Raw genomic sequence first — 17,238 nt, 5'->3', positions numbered from 1 at the left:
CTTATGTTTTATCTGTGACACTGACAACAAGAATGATGCTAAACTAAACGCAAACTCTGATTTTGAGGTTATCTTTGAAAAGTCGCAATCCTCAGCGGCTTTTGTTTTGATTATTCCTTTACATAATTTGCAAGTTTAGTTTTATATTCAATACGCTTATAACTAGCTAATCGTCGTCAAGATGGACGGTGATTTGTACGACGAATTCGGGAACTACATAGGGCCTGATCTAGATTCAGATTCAGACGATGACCAGAGCGTCTACGATAACCGGGAGGGCGACGAGGATGCCATGGACGATGATGAGGATGCTGACGCGGAGCCGGAGGCCGCGCCCATGTCGGTCGTGCTGCATGAGGACAAACGGTGAGCGTTGAAAGTTAAAATCGCTAAGTAATTGGTTACAACTTACACTGTGTAAGTTACACACACACAGTGTGCGGTTACGCAGACGACATGGTGATTCTGAGCGCCTCGGTCTGTGTTGTTGTATGTACGTTGCTGAAAGTATGCATGGCCTAAGCAATGCTAGCTAATGCATGACTAAGAAGTCACAGTTTAAAATACAATGTGAAGAAAAGCCAGTATGCTGTTGCAATTGGCTACCCGGGTTAGCTATGTCTCACTTATTACGGCAAGGTGTATCTTTCCTTGATATAGTAGCAATTCTGATTCTAATGTAAAGTACTGAAATTTAATTCCTTGACTGTACTCATCTATGTTATCTAAAAGCCTCCTTTTTAACATCAATGATCATTTGATTGAAAACATTATTTCTATATGTTTGTAATCCAGATACTACCCACAAGCAGTAGAAGTATACGGGCCAGACGTAGAGACGGTGGTCCAGGAGGAAGACACCCAGGCGCTGGATAAACCGCTGGTGGAGCCGGTGAAGCACAAGAAGTTCCAGATGCAGCAGCAGGAGTTGCTAGAGACCACGTACGACATGGAGTATTTGGCCGACATGCTGGACAATACGAATCTGATGAGGAATGTGACGCTTATGGGGCATCTGCACAATGGTGAGGATCAAAATTCTTTATTAATATTTAATTAGACTGAGAATTGATTCATTATCAGGTCAAGGTCAATGACCTGCATATTAAATTTCTTGCAGGGAAGACCACTGTGGTGTCCATGTTTTTTTTATCTTTAGTTCTAAGTTTATTTTATTTTTTTTTGTTTAGTTTATCTTGTTTAGTTTTAGACCTAGTTTAATTAGTGGATAAATCAATTAAGTATGAGTAGACTTCAAATCTTACTATACTAATATTTATATAATTATTCAGATGCAGAGTTTTATTTGCTTAAACATGAAATACTAATACAATAGAGCTACATGTTTGGTCATAGAGACATAGATTAGATTATAGTTTTTGTATCTTTGTGTTTTTTTTTTCAATACTATTGTTATTGCGTTTTTTGTAATTCGAGATTTAGAGGCTTTATACATCTCTATGTTAGTTTGATTTGATATTTACGGCTTTGTTGTATTTTATAATTATTGATGTGTTTTTTTTTTGCTGTATGTAAATTCCATATTGACGTGTAAAAGTGCCCTTGTGGCCTATTTGCTGAATAAATGTTGATATTTGATGCAAATATCATGATGTCATGTGTGTCGCATGCATCATATTTAAATTAAATTAATTAATATCTAAGTACTTACTAACTAGGTAATCTTATAACTGTGAATATATGTCATTAAGATATTCCTGAATGGTGTAGTAGGCTTTGGATGCCAAAAAATTATATAATGCAATTATAATTCACTAACGTTTTCCAGTCTTAAAATATTAATTGGCAATTTATTGAATATTCGTGGATATTGATTTTCTTGACATCTCAGCCCTCTAGCGATATATTTTAACTCCTGTGCACACATATTCTTCTTTGCCTGTCCCTCTTCCCAGTTTATCTGGGCGTCTCCTTGTATGTCTGCGCCAGAGTGCCCTGTTCTGGCTTGTCTGCATACTCAGGTTCTCTTTCCGGGTTCTCTCTCCTGTGCACACATGTTTAGAGTTATAGTCTAGATTTGAAATGTAAGTTATTAATGTAATTCCTGTACATGTCTGTAACTTGTTTTGTGAGCCAAATAAATTAAATAAAAATTTAGGGCAAGAACTGGTATTCATATATGTACATCGCTCAGACACAGTCAGAAAGGAAGAGCTTCACTCCTGCGCTACCAACCTTCTGTAGTTATTTCAGTGAATTATTTACACAATAATAATGGAGTATGTGATGTCAGCAATAGTCTTTTTTTTTAATTATTTTAGGCAAAACTTCGTTCGTGGACTGCCTCATCCGCCAGACGCACCCCAGCACCGTCAACAACGAGACCACCATCCCCATGCGATACACAGACACCCTGTTCGTCGAGCAGGAGCGTGGGGTGTCCATAAAAGCCATGCCGGTCACGCTTATGTTGAAGAATATCAAGGGAAAGTCTCACTTGCTGAACATCATGGACACCCCAGGCCATGTGAATTTTAGCGACGAAGTCACTTCCGCTTTAAGGATTTCTGACGGTTAGTCTCTTTTGAATAGGTATTTTAAAGGATGGTTACAGTAAAGTGTGCCTACTTTGCTCCAAAATTAAATTAAAATGATACCCATTTAAAGTAGACCATCACTACTATCATGCTGTAACACATAAATGAATTTTTGAAATAGTTTTCATATATAAAAACGGTTGGGAAAAAAGTATGTACGGTATAGTTTTAAAATAAGGGAATAATGAAAAATTCAATGACTCTTGTATAACATTTTGCAATTTGACAAGTTACTGTAGATGTGCTTAAATTATTTAAGGAATTCCCTCCATTTCTCCACAATATTTTCTGAATCATTCCAGCGATCTTCTTGAAATCGGGGAGCATACATAAAAAACTCTAAAAAATCATTCAAGATCATTGAAATCTGTTAAATAACTTATTTTTGTACTCTGCCAACAGGCGCGGTGCTTTTCGTTGATGCTGCCGAGGGCATAATGCTAAACACCGAGCGTCTGCTCCGGCACGCCGTGCAAGAGCGGGTTCCCCTAACAATCTGCATCAACAAGATCGACCGTCTCATGCTAGAGCTGAAACTGCCGCCCGCAGACGCGTATTACAAGCTCAGGCACATAATAGACGAGTTGAATTCGTTGATAGAAACAAACCAGCCTCAAGACAACCCCGACGAGCCGGCTACAGTGTTCTCGCCTTTACTAGGTAAGTCACAAGAGTTACAATCCCTTGGAGCAGGTGTCTAGTATCAACAAGATCGACCATCTCATGCTATAGAGCTGAAACTTCCACCAGAGTTATTTTTTGGTATCAGTAGCAAAAATGGACAAAAACTTTCTTCAAGATATTTAGTTTAAATATCGTGCCTTTATACTGCTCATTCACTTGAAACGGCTTTTGCAATTAGTGTTTTACTTTGGGCTGATTTAGACGGCGCGCGAACTCGTATACGATTTTAGTTACATTGCGGACCACTGAGCTTACATCCATTCAGCTGACCGATCAAATGACACAATGTAACTAAACTCGCATGCGAGTTCTCGCACCGTCTAAATGAGCCCTTAGTCGTGTAACATCTTTAGGTACGTAAATAGTCCACATATATTGCACGTCTGTTGCAATTAGTGTTTTACGTGTCCCATATTATAGATAAGGTAAATGTGGCTAATTCCGTCATGGACTATTCCGTCCACGAGCGTATATTTATATTATTTGTTTGATTTTCAATCGTGGGAAAAAATAATCATTTGCTTTTGATTGCTGAAACTAAAAGCATTCGCTGCTTTGTCGATGAATTTATCAATTTTGTTCGTTGTTCGAGATAAACGCTAATGGGCGGAATAGCCTCTAAGACGGAATTAGCCACATTAACTTTACATAGTTTCGCAATGTACGCCAAAATTTCTTCGCAGTTGGTAAACAGTAAACTTAAATCTTGACAGGTAACGTCTGCTTCGCCTCCTCCCTGTACGACGTGTGCTTCACGCTGGAGTCGTTCGCGGCCATGTACGCGGCGGCGCACCCCGCCTCGGGGCTCCGCGCCGCCGACATGGCCGCGTGGCTGTGGGGCGACGTCTACTTCAACACCAAGACCAGGCGGTTCACCAAGAAACAACCGCACTCCTCCGCGCAGCGAAGCTTCGTAGAGTTCATCCTTGAGCCGCTCTACAAGATCTTTGCTCAGGTATGTCGTGAGACTTGAAGACATGGAGGTTCACGAAGACAGATCATAATGCCTATAAATAGGGAAACAATCTGAGGGTCCACTGTAGAGAGTAGAAATTGTGTTATCTAACCTCTCTATCACTTTTGCATATTCGAGCGATAAAGAGGCAGATATCTAGCTGAGTTTCGATTTTCGCGTTTCCCGGTAGGCCCTTTGTAAACAAACCGCCTTGATGTATCAATATCATATTTTATTGTCTGTGAAAACTTGTCAAAAAACAGTTTAAGGCACAGTATGTATAAGCTACTCTATGGTTCACGATGGGTGCTAGTGCTGCAATCGGGCGGCAGAACATTGCAGTAATACCCCCTATTGGCGTGAATAGGTACTGTAGAATGTATAACTTACTCTATGGTTCACGATGGGTGTTAGTGCTGCAATCGGGCGGCAGAACATTGCAGTATTACACCCTATTGGCGTGAATTAGGTACTGTAGAATGACAATGTAATCTGTAATCTGTATAATACAAATACAAATACAAATACAAATACAAATACAAATAATTTATTGAGAAATGGACTAAATAAGTGTCGATCCATTGTGCAGGTGGTCGGCGACGTGGACGACACGCTGCCGGCCGTGCTGGCCGAGCTGGACATCAAGCTGTCCAAGCAGGAGTCCAAGCTCAACGTGCGCCCGCTGCTGCGGCTCGTCTGCAGCCGCCTCTTCGGAGACTTCCGGTACGTCGGTACACACTACACAGCTATAAGATATTTGCCTAGCCACTGTATTTGACTACTAATCAAATCAGTTTCCTTTTTCGAACTATCAAAACGATTTTGCTAGTACGGAATTTATATGAAACACTAGCATGTGACGTCACAATCAAATTACCTACTCTTTATAGTTTTATATGGGTTTGAAAATAGAAATGTTGAAAACAAATACCCTATTTTATTGGTAGATTTTTATCTCGCTCATCGCTCCGCTACCTCGCTCCGCGCCAGTGGACAGGCAATCAGACGCTTTGCATCATCGATTCAAACCACAATTAGGGTAGTCCGTTTCTTCAGAGTAAGCCAGCCTTTGGGGAGGTGGTCTGAATTCCCCGACGCTTAATGTTTCCATACAACACCTGTATTAATGTACGAGTGTGTATTCGATTTAACTATGTTTGAAAATTAATTTGTTTGTTATCCAGAGGTTTCGTGGAGATGGTGGTCCGTCACATTCCCTCCCCGCTGGACGCGGCCACGCGCAAAGTGGCACACACGTACCGCGGCACCGAGGGCCCGCTGCACGACGACATGCGCACCTGCGACCAGTCGGGGCGACTGGTCGCACACACCACCAAGATGTATCCCACCGATGACTGTAGCTTCTTCTTGGTGAGTTTAGTTGTTATGAACATGTCGCACACACGTACTGTGGCGCCTGCGACCGGTCGGGGCGACTGGTCGCACACTCCACCAAGATGTATCCCACCGATGACTGTAGTTTCTTCTTGGCGAGTTCAGTTGTTATGAACATGTAGCACACACGTACTGTGGCGCCTGCGACCGGTCGGGGCGACTGGTCGCACACTCCACCAAGATGTATCCCACTGACGACTGTAGCTTCTTCTTGGTGAGTTTAGTTGTCATGAACATGTCGCACACACGCACTGTTGCGCCTGCGACCGGTCGGGGCGACTGGTCGCACACTCCACCAAGATGTCTATTCCACTGACGGGGTTTTCGTTTTTCGAAAAAAAGTTACTAGGTATGGTAAACCTTTTTCTGAAAATTCCCAAAACAAAGGAAATTTAAATAAAATGTATTTAAAAACGGGTCGAAAAATTAAGGCTGTTTAGACGTCGTCTTGTATCGAGAGAATAATTAAATAGTATGTTATCGTGATATAATAGAGCTTTTCAGTCGAGTACCGTGTAGCACAAAGCTTGCTGAGTGGCCTAAGTTAAGTACGAGATTGAAAAGCTTGATTATATCACTATTACAACACTTTTTCAGGTGTTGGCCCGCATAATGTCCGGCACGCTGTACGCGGGCCAGTCCGTGCGCGTGCTCGGCGAGAACTACAGCACGCAGGACGAGGAGGACTCGAGGATTATGAACGTCGGCCGGCTGTGGATATACGAGGCCAGATACAAGGTACCGATTCATTTTAAAATATGTACTGTAGTTCGTTTTTTTATCTTGACGTGTCTTTTTATTAAAAAATATTGAAAAACGCTTTAAAAATTAGTTTATACTACTTATGAAAGCAAAATCATGTAAAAGATCGTAATACGTGTATAATTTATAATTCTAACATATACTCGTATGTTGTGACTTATTTCTCATCTCAAGATCGCTTACCTTCTTTCTAATGCTAAAAAACACCTAACCCCTTGACCGGCAAAGACGTCAACTGACGCTCGCGGCTACAACCCAATATCAACCTTGGTGCATTCCGACAAAGTTCACTATGACTGGCTGGGCTGACGGGGATAGGCGCCACTAGAGGGCTTGGTCACTTTTTCCTTAGTATATGATATTTATTTCAGTTTATTTATTTTATATTTAAGCTAGTTTTTAATTTCTTTTAGTAATACCACTGTATATATCTTGTTTGTAAATAAATGATTAAGATTTTCAGTTTATTTTGTAATATTAATCAGGTGGAGTTAAATCGCGTCCCCGCCGGTTGCTGGGCGCTGGTCGAGGGCATCGACCAGCCCATAGTGAAGACGTGCACGTTCGTCGGCGCCGACGAGGCCGAGGAGCTGCACACGTTCCGGCCGCTCCGGTTCGACACGCAGGCCGTCGTCAAGATAGCCGTGGAGCCCGTCAACCCCTCGGAGCTGCCCAAGATGCTGGACGGGCTGAGGAAGGTGGGTCTAGCGTCAGTGGCGTAGCGTGAACCAATCTAGCCGTGGGCGAAAACCACACCTGCGAGGCCCTTTTCAATGTGTTTTCCCAAGGTGATAAAATAGTTGGCTTTGCGAGGTTCTGCTAAGTGCGAGGCCGTGCACGAAGGCCTTATTCGCCTACGCCTAGACGCTACTTTCTAGCGTCACGAATAGATATGAAGCATTCCACGAAATGTATGCCATTGTCCCGTATCAAAGATTGTCTTTTTTTGTCATCGCTCAAACCAATCAGTAAATCTAGGCAACTAGTCAACTTATCGTGTAATGATTGAGTAGACTCTCTTATCCGACCCTCGGTAATCCGGCGATCCCTGTAATCCGGACGGTCTCGGCGCGAAGCTGAGCGAGGTTCCACTGTAGATGACAATCATTTTGTTTATTTCAAATTTCAATATTTCATTATACACCAGCTTTGGTAAATCAATATGTACAGCCACGCTCCGTGATTGTTACGCCATTTAGGGTTCTAGCTAAATTGGACATTCCATAACGTATGGATCAACCAATTTCGCTAGGACCCTAAACGGCGTAACAATCCCGTGTGGTGACTGTATAGTTTGTAGCTTTCTAATAGACCCCGAAGGCTAATCCTATTGTCTATTGTTAAGAAAAACCGCTCGTGCCACGTGCCACAACCACCTGCATAAAAAATCGATACTTCGGTTACTGAGTGCCGGCGAGTCGAACGCTACAGAACCACTCTAAAATGTGTCATCGAGATGCGTAACAAAGGCGCGTTATCGGAGAGCGCACCTACACTGGTTTTTTGAGCGTCGGACTAGCCCGCGCTCAGGTGCCAAATAGAATAATTAGGACCCTTTTTTGCAGGTAAGTAGCACGTGCGGTTTTACTGAACAATAGACAATAGGATAAGCTTTCGGGGTCTACTAGAAAGCTACAAACTATACTAGGTGTACCTGTTTCCAGGTGAACAAGTCGTACCCGCTGCTGTCGACGCGCGTGGAGGAGAGCGGCGAGCACGTGATCCTCGGCACGGGCGAGCTGTACCTCGACTGCGTCATGCACGACCTCAGGGACATGTACTCGGAGATAGACATCAAAGGTGCCGCTTCATTTAACAAGACAGGCTGTATTGAGACGAAAGATAAATCATAAGTTTTTGGCACTAAACTACATTTTTGGTACAACTACAAGCTTTTATCGCTGACTGTCCTTTTCTTTCTCATCGACAATTCTGGAAAAGTTCCCATGACCACCTTCTGTCTCCATCATCAGATCGGCTCCATGTCATAATAATATTGCATTGTCATCCGATTTACATATATGTATGTAAAATTTCAGCTCAATCAGAAATCGGGAAGATGAATGGGTTACTAACTGGGCAAGTTAAATTTAAATGCAAAATTACTGTAACAAAATGGTTAGAGTCCCTTAATAGGGATGATGTCACATGTTGAATTTTATAACAAAATCTAGTAAAATAGATAGCAAACGAGCAATTTATCACGCTAATGTGGGTATTAAAATTAAATATTGAAAAATTACAAAAATACAGGACCTGAAAGATTCAAAATTTAAATTTTTTTTTAACTTCCAAAAACGATAAAAGTAAGGGTACCATTCGATTCCTTACATTTTATGCAATAAAATATTGTATAGCAACTATATACATAAACGCAATATTTCACCGACAAAAACGCAATTTTCTTGTTTTGTCCATACTACAAGATGGGCGATGACGTCACGGCCCTTGGCCGTTTTGTATAGGGCGTTTCGCGAGTGAAGTGCGACTGTCGGCCTTTGACTACAATTTCTGACTTTTGTGTTACTTTAATGCAATGGGTCCCATATAGACATTTGATCCTAAAAACAAACCCGATCGATTGATACCATAAAAAAAAATTAGTCATGTAGCCTATTCCATTCCAGTCGCCGACCCCGTAGTATCGTTCTGCGAGACGGTAGTAGAGACCTCCTCGCTGAAGTGCTTCGCGGAGACCCCTAACAAACGCAACAAGTTGACGATGATAGCGGAGCCCCTGGAGCGGGGGCTGGCCGAGGACATCGAGGCGGGCGCCGTGTGCGTCACGTGGGACAGGCGCAAGCTCGGGGAGTTCTTCCAGAACAAGTCAGTACATAAACTAATTGTTGTCTATAGTTGGTCAAGCAAATCTTGTCAGTAGGAAAAAGCGGCAAAGGGTATAGCCGGGTAAGCATGGCCAAACTGCCCTTAGCGAAAAAAACAATTTCCTTTTACTGGATTATTAACCTATGTATATGTAGTGCTTTCACCAAATATTAAGCCTCAAATGCTTCAGATTTAAAAAAAAAATGCAAAAAAAGAAAAATCATTTTTATTTTATTACAGCCAAAGTACTAATCCGATTTCTTTGTAATTTGGGTATGTTGTATATACAATTAAGGCCGCTTTCTGAAAAAAATAATATTGAATTATCTCTTAAAATAATAGTAAAAAATTTAGATGAAAATTTTCAGAAAAATAAAAAAATACATGCGAGATAGCGACAGTTATCAAATTTACATATTTCATGTAGAATTTAATAATGTTTAACATATATTTTTTTCAAAAATTAAAATCGGGATTAACAGTGTTAAAAACTCGAATTTGTAACATCCCATAATACCTTCTCTTCATACAAAATAACTTGTACGTTATACTAGAAAGTTATATTCCCAACGCAATTTGAATTTAGAACGCGACTTATTTCGCTGAGCGCGGACCTTAAACTCCTGTATATGTATGCAGCTAGGGCATGCTGTATGCGGCTAGGGCGAACGGCATTCAGAGATTAAAAGCGGCCAAGTGCGAGTCGGACTCGCCCATGAAGGGTTCCGTATTTAGGCGATTTATGACGTATAAAAAAAAACTACTTACTAGATCTCGTTCAAACCAATTTTCGGTGGAAGTTTACATGGTAATGTACATCATATATTTTTTTAGTTTTATCATTCTCTTATTTTAGAAGTTACAGGGGGCCACACACATTTTACCACTTTGGAAGTGTCTCTCGCGCAAACTATACAGTTTAGAAAAAAATGATATTCGAAACCTCAATATCATTTTTGAAGACCTATCCATAGATACCCCACACGAATGGGTTTGATGAAAAAAAAATTTTGAGTTTCAGTTCGAAGTATGGGGAACCCCAAAACTTTATTGTTTTTTTTTTCTATTTTTGTGTGAAAATCTTAATGCGGTTCACAGAATACATCTACTTACCAAGTTTCAACAGTATAGTTCTTATAGTTTCGGAGAAAAGTGGCTGTGACATACGGACGGACAGACAGACGGACAGACAGACAGACAGACATGACGAATCTATAAGGGTTCCGTTTTTTGCCATTTGGCTACGGAACCCTAAAAAAAGCGCGGGAACAGGAAAATAGGCACGAATTTTATACAGAGCGTTAACGATTGAAAAATGTCTGTTCCTTTGATGAATAAAATACGTCATATTCTAAATTCAAATTCGTAAAGACTGCGTTCACAATATACTTCATTCGTTTATGACTACTTACCTTTGCTTGTATGAAGAGAGAGTATTATGGGATGTTACAAATTCGAGTTTTTCACACTGTTAATCCCGATTTTAATTTTTGAAAAAAATATATGTTAAACAGTATTAAATTCTACATAAAATATGTAAATTTGGTAACTGTCGCTATCTCGCACGTATTTTTTTTATTTTTCTGAAAATTTTCATCTCAATTTTTTACTATTATTTTAAGAGATAATTCAATATTATTTTTTTCAGAAAGCGACCTTAATTGTATATACAACATACCCAAATTACAAAGAAATCGGATTAGTACTTTGGCTGTAATAAAATAAAAATGATTTTTCTTTTTTTGCATTTTTTTTTTAAATCTGAAGCACTTCAGGCTTAATATTTGGTGAAAGCACTACATATACATAGGTTAATAATCCAGTAAAAGGAAATTGTTTTTTTCGCTAAGGGCAGTTTGGCCATGTGTCCAGCGTGGAGGTAAATGGCGGCCAAATTAAAAGCAAGGAATATACTATATTAAGTTTAATGTTAAGCAGAAGGCTGGTTGGAAAAAGTGATCGTATATACAGGCAAGTAGGTTCTTATATAGCTATCGTACAGCGCCACACTACTGATTACTTATGAACTATTACATATACTGACATACCTAAACTAAGCTGTTGAGCTCGTATGCTAGTACATAGGAGTTTCGGTAGATGTCACCTTATTTACATATTATAGGACTGTGGTGCTGTCTACCGGTGATTTATATCTAATATCTATTAATAAGTTTGAGAGCCCTAACCTAGATGGCGTAGGCAAGTAGGTATTGCATACCTATTTGTCCATTCCCTGATAAGATAGGTCTTAACACCATGCTTACCCGGCTATACCCTTTGAAAAGTCGCGGGTTAGCAACACTACCGTTTGAATAGTTCGAAAATCGCGAGTCATTTATATCTTATCTGTGGAGCTGTTTTGTTTACATTTCAAAGCAAAGCAAGTAAGCTTGTGCAACAATAGCGTGGTCAGAGTTTAATAAATGAAGCCGGCGTTTTTAGAGTTAGACCAAGAAAAGTCTGCAACGATTTTGATAGCACACGCAGTGCAAGTGTTATTTTAAACGTCAAACTTCTATAAAATTATGACGTATAAATGACACTTGCACTGCGTATGCTATCAAAAGTTATGCAGACTTTTCTTGGTCTAACTCTATAACAATTCTCATTTTGTTATCTTTTAAATATCAGGTACGACTGGGACTTGCTGGCCGCCCGTTCTATCTGGGCGTTCGGCCCCACGGCGACGGGGCCCAACATCCTGGTCGACGACACGCTCCCCTCCGAGGTCGACAAGCATCTGCTGGCGTCCGTCAAAGAGAGCATAGTGCAAGGTATTTTACTGCATAGTTTACATTTTCAGGTTAAAAGCTTTTGTGCAAAATAGTTTCAATTTTTAATGGTGCGTTTTATACCTGTTCGTGTTTTTTTGTTCGAAAGTTGCTTAATCAGGTTTTGAATCGATGAAGTTACTAGAGACGGTCCTCAAGATTGCTATTTATATTTTTTGCAACCGTATTGTGATCTGAAAAAACGCTACCATTATTCAAAAACTCTGCTGCCATTGCATTACATTTTCAGTGTTCAAAATTTTAAACAGAGGTATATTTTCAGAGTTATCGACGTAAAACGTTAAAACCCGTGCGATGGCTATATCTTCCGTCGCAAGTTTCGCGCTGTCCGCCGTATATTTTGCCCTTCTAATTTCCTCGCATTCATTCTAATCCTTAAGATCGGTTTCCCTAGGATAGCGGTGCCGTCATATAGCGGCCGTCTCCATACTAAATAATACGGCTAAATATGGATGTCGTAGTATTTCTATGGAGACGGCCGCTATATGACGGCACTGCTTTCGGAGGAAACCAAAGCTTTAGAACGCCAGACCTATGTTGCGCGGCGCGTCATCGTGAACCTTGTCTGAATTTCACGAAGGTTGACTTTGGGCAGTAGCACGTCAGTTGATATATAATTTGATTGTGTCTCAGGGTTCCAGTGGGGCACACGCGAAGGCCCGCTGTGCGAGGAGCCGATCCGCAACGTCAAGTTCAAGATTCTCGACGCGGTCATAGCGCAGGAGCCGTTGCACAGAGGTGGAGGACAGATCATTCCCACAGCCCGCCGAGTGAGTATATTCATATTCATATTCATCATTTATTTGCATAAAAAACACAGAAATGCATGCAAATACAATTTTTAAAAACACAGAGATCGTAACAATACATAAAACAGAAATAATAAAACACAGCTATACCTAAGTCAAACAGAAAAAAACCAAACAATAATACTAAGTCAAATGTCAGGTACAATGGTCAAATACAACTTCTACGACATAACTTAAACTAAGGCAGATAGGTTTAACAGTAATAAAAATAAAAAATAAAAAATAAAAATGAATACTATGTCCAAAATAATAATAATAAGTCAATAGAGAGAGTGAAGATATCAGATTACAAATATATAATAAAACATTAATTTAATAGAATAGCATTACAGAGATGTCAGGTACATTGGTCAAAAAACTTATCATAGTATTCATTTATGGAATAGAAAGTATCTCTCTCTCTCTCTTTCTGTTCGTTTCCTCATGACTGGACATCGGACTTTTGGGGGCAGAATTAACGTGAAGTTCAAGATTCTCCACGCGGTAATAGCTCAAGAGTGAGTTCTCTTTCTCTCTCTGTACCCAATACCCATTGCCCGTAATTTCGGTGAGTTACAACACAACTCATTATAATTTCCTTTTATATACAATTTATCTTTGACATTTCAATTTGTCAAGAGTTTACGAGGTGAGCGACAATAGGTGGCGCGCGGCTATCGTGACCGCTACTCATGCGCTGTTAGTGCTTGAAAATGGAGACCTAGGTTCTCCGAAGCATAATATGTCGTGCGAGTGACTAAAAATACGCGAGTTAAACGGTAAAATTAGTTTTCACCAAATTCGATTTTGCTCACTGTTTTTAAGTAGCAAAGTACCCTTGTTCGAGATGCTGAGGTGAAAATTTAATTGTTGGCATATCTTAAGAAAACATGAGTGAATAGAGGTAAGTGATGAAGAAGGAATACATTTTTCGGGTTCTTTAATATGTTCTCACTGCTGAGGTGAAAAGTTTTGTGAACTACACGAGATCAAAGTTATTTACATCTTGTACGCTTTTGAGTCCCTTACTACGCTCAAGATTCTAAATTAGATTCACTCGCTACGCTCGTGAATCTATTATAGAATCTTTCGCTTACACGGGACTCAAAATAAGCACTCGAAGAAATATCAAACTTTGATCTCTTGTTGTACAAATAACTATTAACAATAATAATCGTTGTACAGGTGGCGTATTCAGCATTCCTGATGGCGACGCCTCGCCTCATGGAGCCGTACCTGTTCGTGGAGGTGCAGGCGCCCGCCGACTGCGTGTCCGCCGTCTACACCGTGCTCGCCAAGCGGAGAGGTATAATCGCAGATCAACTATGCACGGTCGAAACTATTCATTTATGACTGACCCATTTCGTACCTTGTCACAGTGACAATCAATATGAAAGTCGCTAGACACCTCATACTATTGTCAATTTGACAAGGTACAAAATGGGTAATAAAATAAAACTTTCGACTGTACAAGGAAACCTGTCAAATAAATGAACTATGATGAGACTGAGAAACTATTAAGCCAGGGATTATTTGGGTGTTAGGATTAGTACGCGCACATACACACACACACACACACACATAAATGCATGCAAGATTTTGAATAGCCTTTCCCGCTATATAGTCTGCACCTAAACTAGATATATTATTATATAATTATAGAGTTATTGTGCCATTACTTTTTATGTTACAAATTAAGTCTGATTGTTCTATCAAATTCCAAATGATTATGTAATACGGGCAACCACTGGGGCTGCAACACAGTGTAAACAACGCAGTCTCCAGGGCTCCAACTTCATTTATGTAGCATGTATGTTTTGAACAATAAAGATTTATTTATTTATTTATTTATATCAAAAGTGCGACTAACATCGGAATGATGTCAAGTGTCATTGAAATTAAATATGTGATTGCGTAAATTATTTGCTTTTGTAACAGTATATTCCGAGGTATAATCACCTTACCGCATCTCCACCATATTTTCCAGTCCGCTAAAGCTTTGGATTCCTCCGAAAACGGTGCCGTCATATGACGGCCGTCATATAGCGGCAGCAAAAGACGGCCGTCTTTACGGTGGCGACATGTGGAAAGTACCACGGCGTCATAACACACCGTCATCCACCAAGGTCAAAGCAGGAAATTTGAAAAATGTAGGCGCGATGGGATAACGTCCCATAGAAAATTTGAATTTCGCGCCTTTTCCTACTGACAAGATTTGCTTGATCATCTATAATTTACTTGGAGGATGAAATATCATCAGAAGAGGAAAATAATCGTAGTACGGAATCATTTATTCAAATCTCGTGTCATTTATTCAAAATGGCGTCACCGCTATCTAATAAAACGTTCACGAAACTATCGACAAGGTCATGACGGCCGTCATCTTACGTTACGTTGACAATCAACGAAACGTAACGCCGTCTAGGAAACCGCGCCATCTTGTTTACATAGACAACGTTCTAGTGACGTCAGTCAACGCTATATAGCGGCCGTAATATGACGGCACCGTTTTCGGAGGAATCCAAAGCTTAACCATACGTTTTGGTACGATCAAGGGGCTCTAGCGGCCGCTATGAAGCTCAAAAGTAATCGCGTTTTTTCTGTAGTCTGCCTCTTTCCCACTCATGTAATGTTCATATACGTGATGGCTGAAAATTTTCAAAATAAATGCAATCTCGATTTGTTTTTTAGGCCTGCGAGTTCGAAAATAGACTCTAATTTTGCTAATATGGATGATTTTCAGAATTCTCTGACATTCTTACCATCCCACTAACCCAGGGTTAACTGGTTAAACCGTTAACTCAGTGTCATTGTACTGGTAACCATGGTAACTCCAGGTTTAACCGGTTAACCCCGAGTTACTGGAATAGTGCAAGTGGCCCTAAAGCTTTGGTTTCCTCCGAAAGCGGTGCCGTCATAAAGCGGCCGTCTCCATACAAATACTACGACATCCATATTTAGCCGTATTATTTAGCATGGAGACGGCCGCTATATGACGGCACCGCTATCCTAGGAAAGCCGATCTTAAGTGCTATATTTTGAACGTACAACTTGTCGCAGGTCACGTGACCCAAGACGCGCCCGTGCCCGGTTCGCCGCTCTACACGATCAAAGCGTTCGTGCCAGCCATCGACTCGTTCGGCTTCGAGACGGACTTGCGGACGCACACGCAGGGCCAGGCCTTCTGCCTGCAGGTGTTCCACCACTGGCAGATCGTGCCGGGAGACCCGCTCGACAAGAGCATAGTCATCAGGTAACAACGACAAACTGAAATAACTATTTATTTATTCGTATTCGTCGATGTTTGACATATAGAATTTTATTTTAGCCAATCAAAACTTCTTGTGACGATTCAAGACTTTTTTTAATAGCGGGAAATTGTATTGGGTATTCAAAGCCGCAGGCGGGATATACCTATGTATGGAAAAGGGATAACGCAAGGATAACGTCAGTGGTACGTTTCAGACAAGTGTCAGTCATGTGGACTGTTTTTTGAAGTCAAAAGGGGCCTTTTTTTGTTGTCCCCTACACTTTTTTTTCAAATTTGGGATTTTTAAAATTATTTCTACTCAGAATCACAAGCTCTTTCTATCCTAATAGGAGAAAAAAAGTGTCCTAAGGTTTTTATTTCCATTACGTCACCATTTTTCATAGACTTTGTATGGCGGTCGCGGAATGGAAAGACCGAAAAATGTATGGAAATTTTTGGACACTTTTTTTCTCCTATTAGGATAGAAAGAGCTCGTGATTCTGAGTAGAAATAACAAAAAAATCCCAAATTTGAAAAAAAAAGTGTAGGGGACAACAAAAAAAAAACGCCCACATGTGCTAAGAGTTTCAACTGTTATATATTCCGTCACAAAAATCAGTTTTTTTCTACCTAAACGACGTGTTATTTACTAGGTATACCCTAAGGGCCACTTTCGGTTTAGGGTTAGCCTAAGCGTTTATACATGGTTAAAATGTACTGTTAAATCCAAACCTGGCCAACCCTGGAACGCGCAGTGACCCTAATATGATCTTTGTGTACTTAAATATAAAGTTGTTTATTCCTTGCAGGCCGCTGGAGCCCCAGCCCGCCACGCACCTGGCCCGCGAGTTCATGGTGAAGACGCGGCGCCGCAAGGGCCTCAGCGAAGACGTGTCCATCAACAAGTTCTTCGACGACCCCATGTTGCTCGAGCTGGCGAGGCAGGACGTGCAGTTTAATTAGTTAAGCGTAGTTTACTTGTGAATAAATGTGAGAAAATAAAAAATATCTTGTCTTTTTATGGGTACAACTAGATTTTCCAGCCCGCAACACTTTAGGTTTCCCAAAAAATCCAAACATATTAAACACATAGTAAAGTTTAGGTATCGTAAAGTTCTTTAATAATCTATGAACGTAAGGACCATTTAGACGGGACGAGAACCGAGTTTCATTACGTTGCGTTATTTGATCGGTCGGCTGAATTGATGTCACCTCAATGGTCCGCAAT

General features: G+C 40.5%; 1 protein-coding gene across 2 annotated transcripts; it reads left to right on the top strand.

Annotated features, from left to right (window-relative positions):
• The first annotated feature begins 101 nt into the window (after positions 1-101).
• LOC134661523 (116 kDa U5 small nuclear ribonucleoprotein component) lies at positions 102-16,999 on the top strand. 2 transcript variants are annotated; one of them, XM_063517640.1, is made up of 16 exons: positions 102-366; positions 796-1,025; positions 2,283-2,534; positions 2,961-3,218; positions 3,956-4,197; positions 4,787-4,920; positions 5,382-5,568; positions 6,190-6,330; positions 6,840-7,052; positions 8,019-8,154; positions 8,982-9,180; positions 11,812-11,954; positions 12,606-12,742; positions 13,946-14,066; positions 15,821-16,013; positions 16,820-16,999. In XM_063517640.1, exons 1-16 carry the CDS (start codon positions 182-184, stop codon positions 16,971-16,973), a joined length of 2,925 nt encoding a protein of 974 aa, XP_063373710.1. In that variant the 5' UTR covers positions 102-181; the 3' UTR covers positions 16,974-16,999. The 2 variants fall into 2 exon arrangements, with proteins under 2 accessions (XP_063373710.1, XP_063373711.1); XM_063517641.1 differs by lacking the exons at positions 11,812-11,954; positions 12,606-12,742; positions 13,946-14,066.
• Positions 17,000-17,238: the final 239 nt, after the last annotated feature.

The sequence above is a fragment of the Cydia amplana genome, chromosome Z, assembly GCF_948474715.1.
Source record: "Cydia amplana chromosome Z, ilCydAmpl1.1, whole genome shotgun sequence".
In the NCBI taxonomy this organism is placed as follows: Eukaryota; Metazoa; Arthropoda; class Insecta; order Lepidoptera; family Tortricidae; genus Cydia; species Cydia amplana.
The sequence above is the reverse complement of the archived record's forward strand: the minus strand, read 5'-3'. Positions and strand labels throughout refer to the sequence as shown.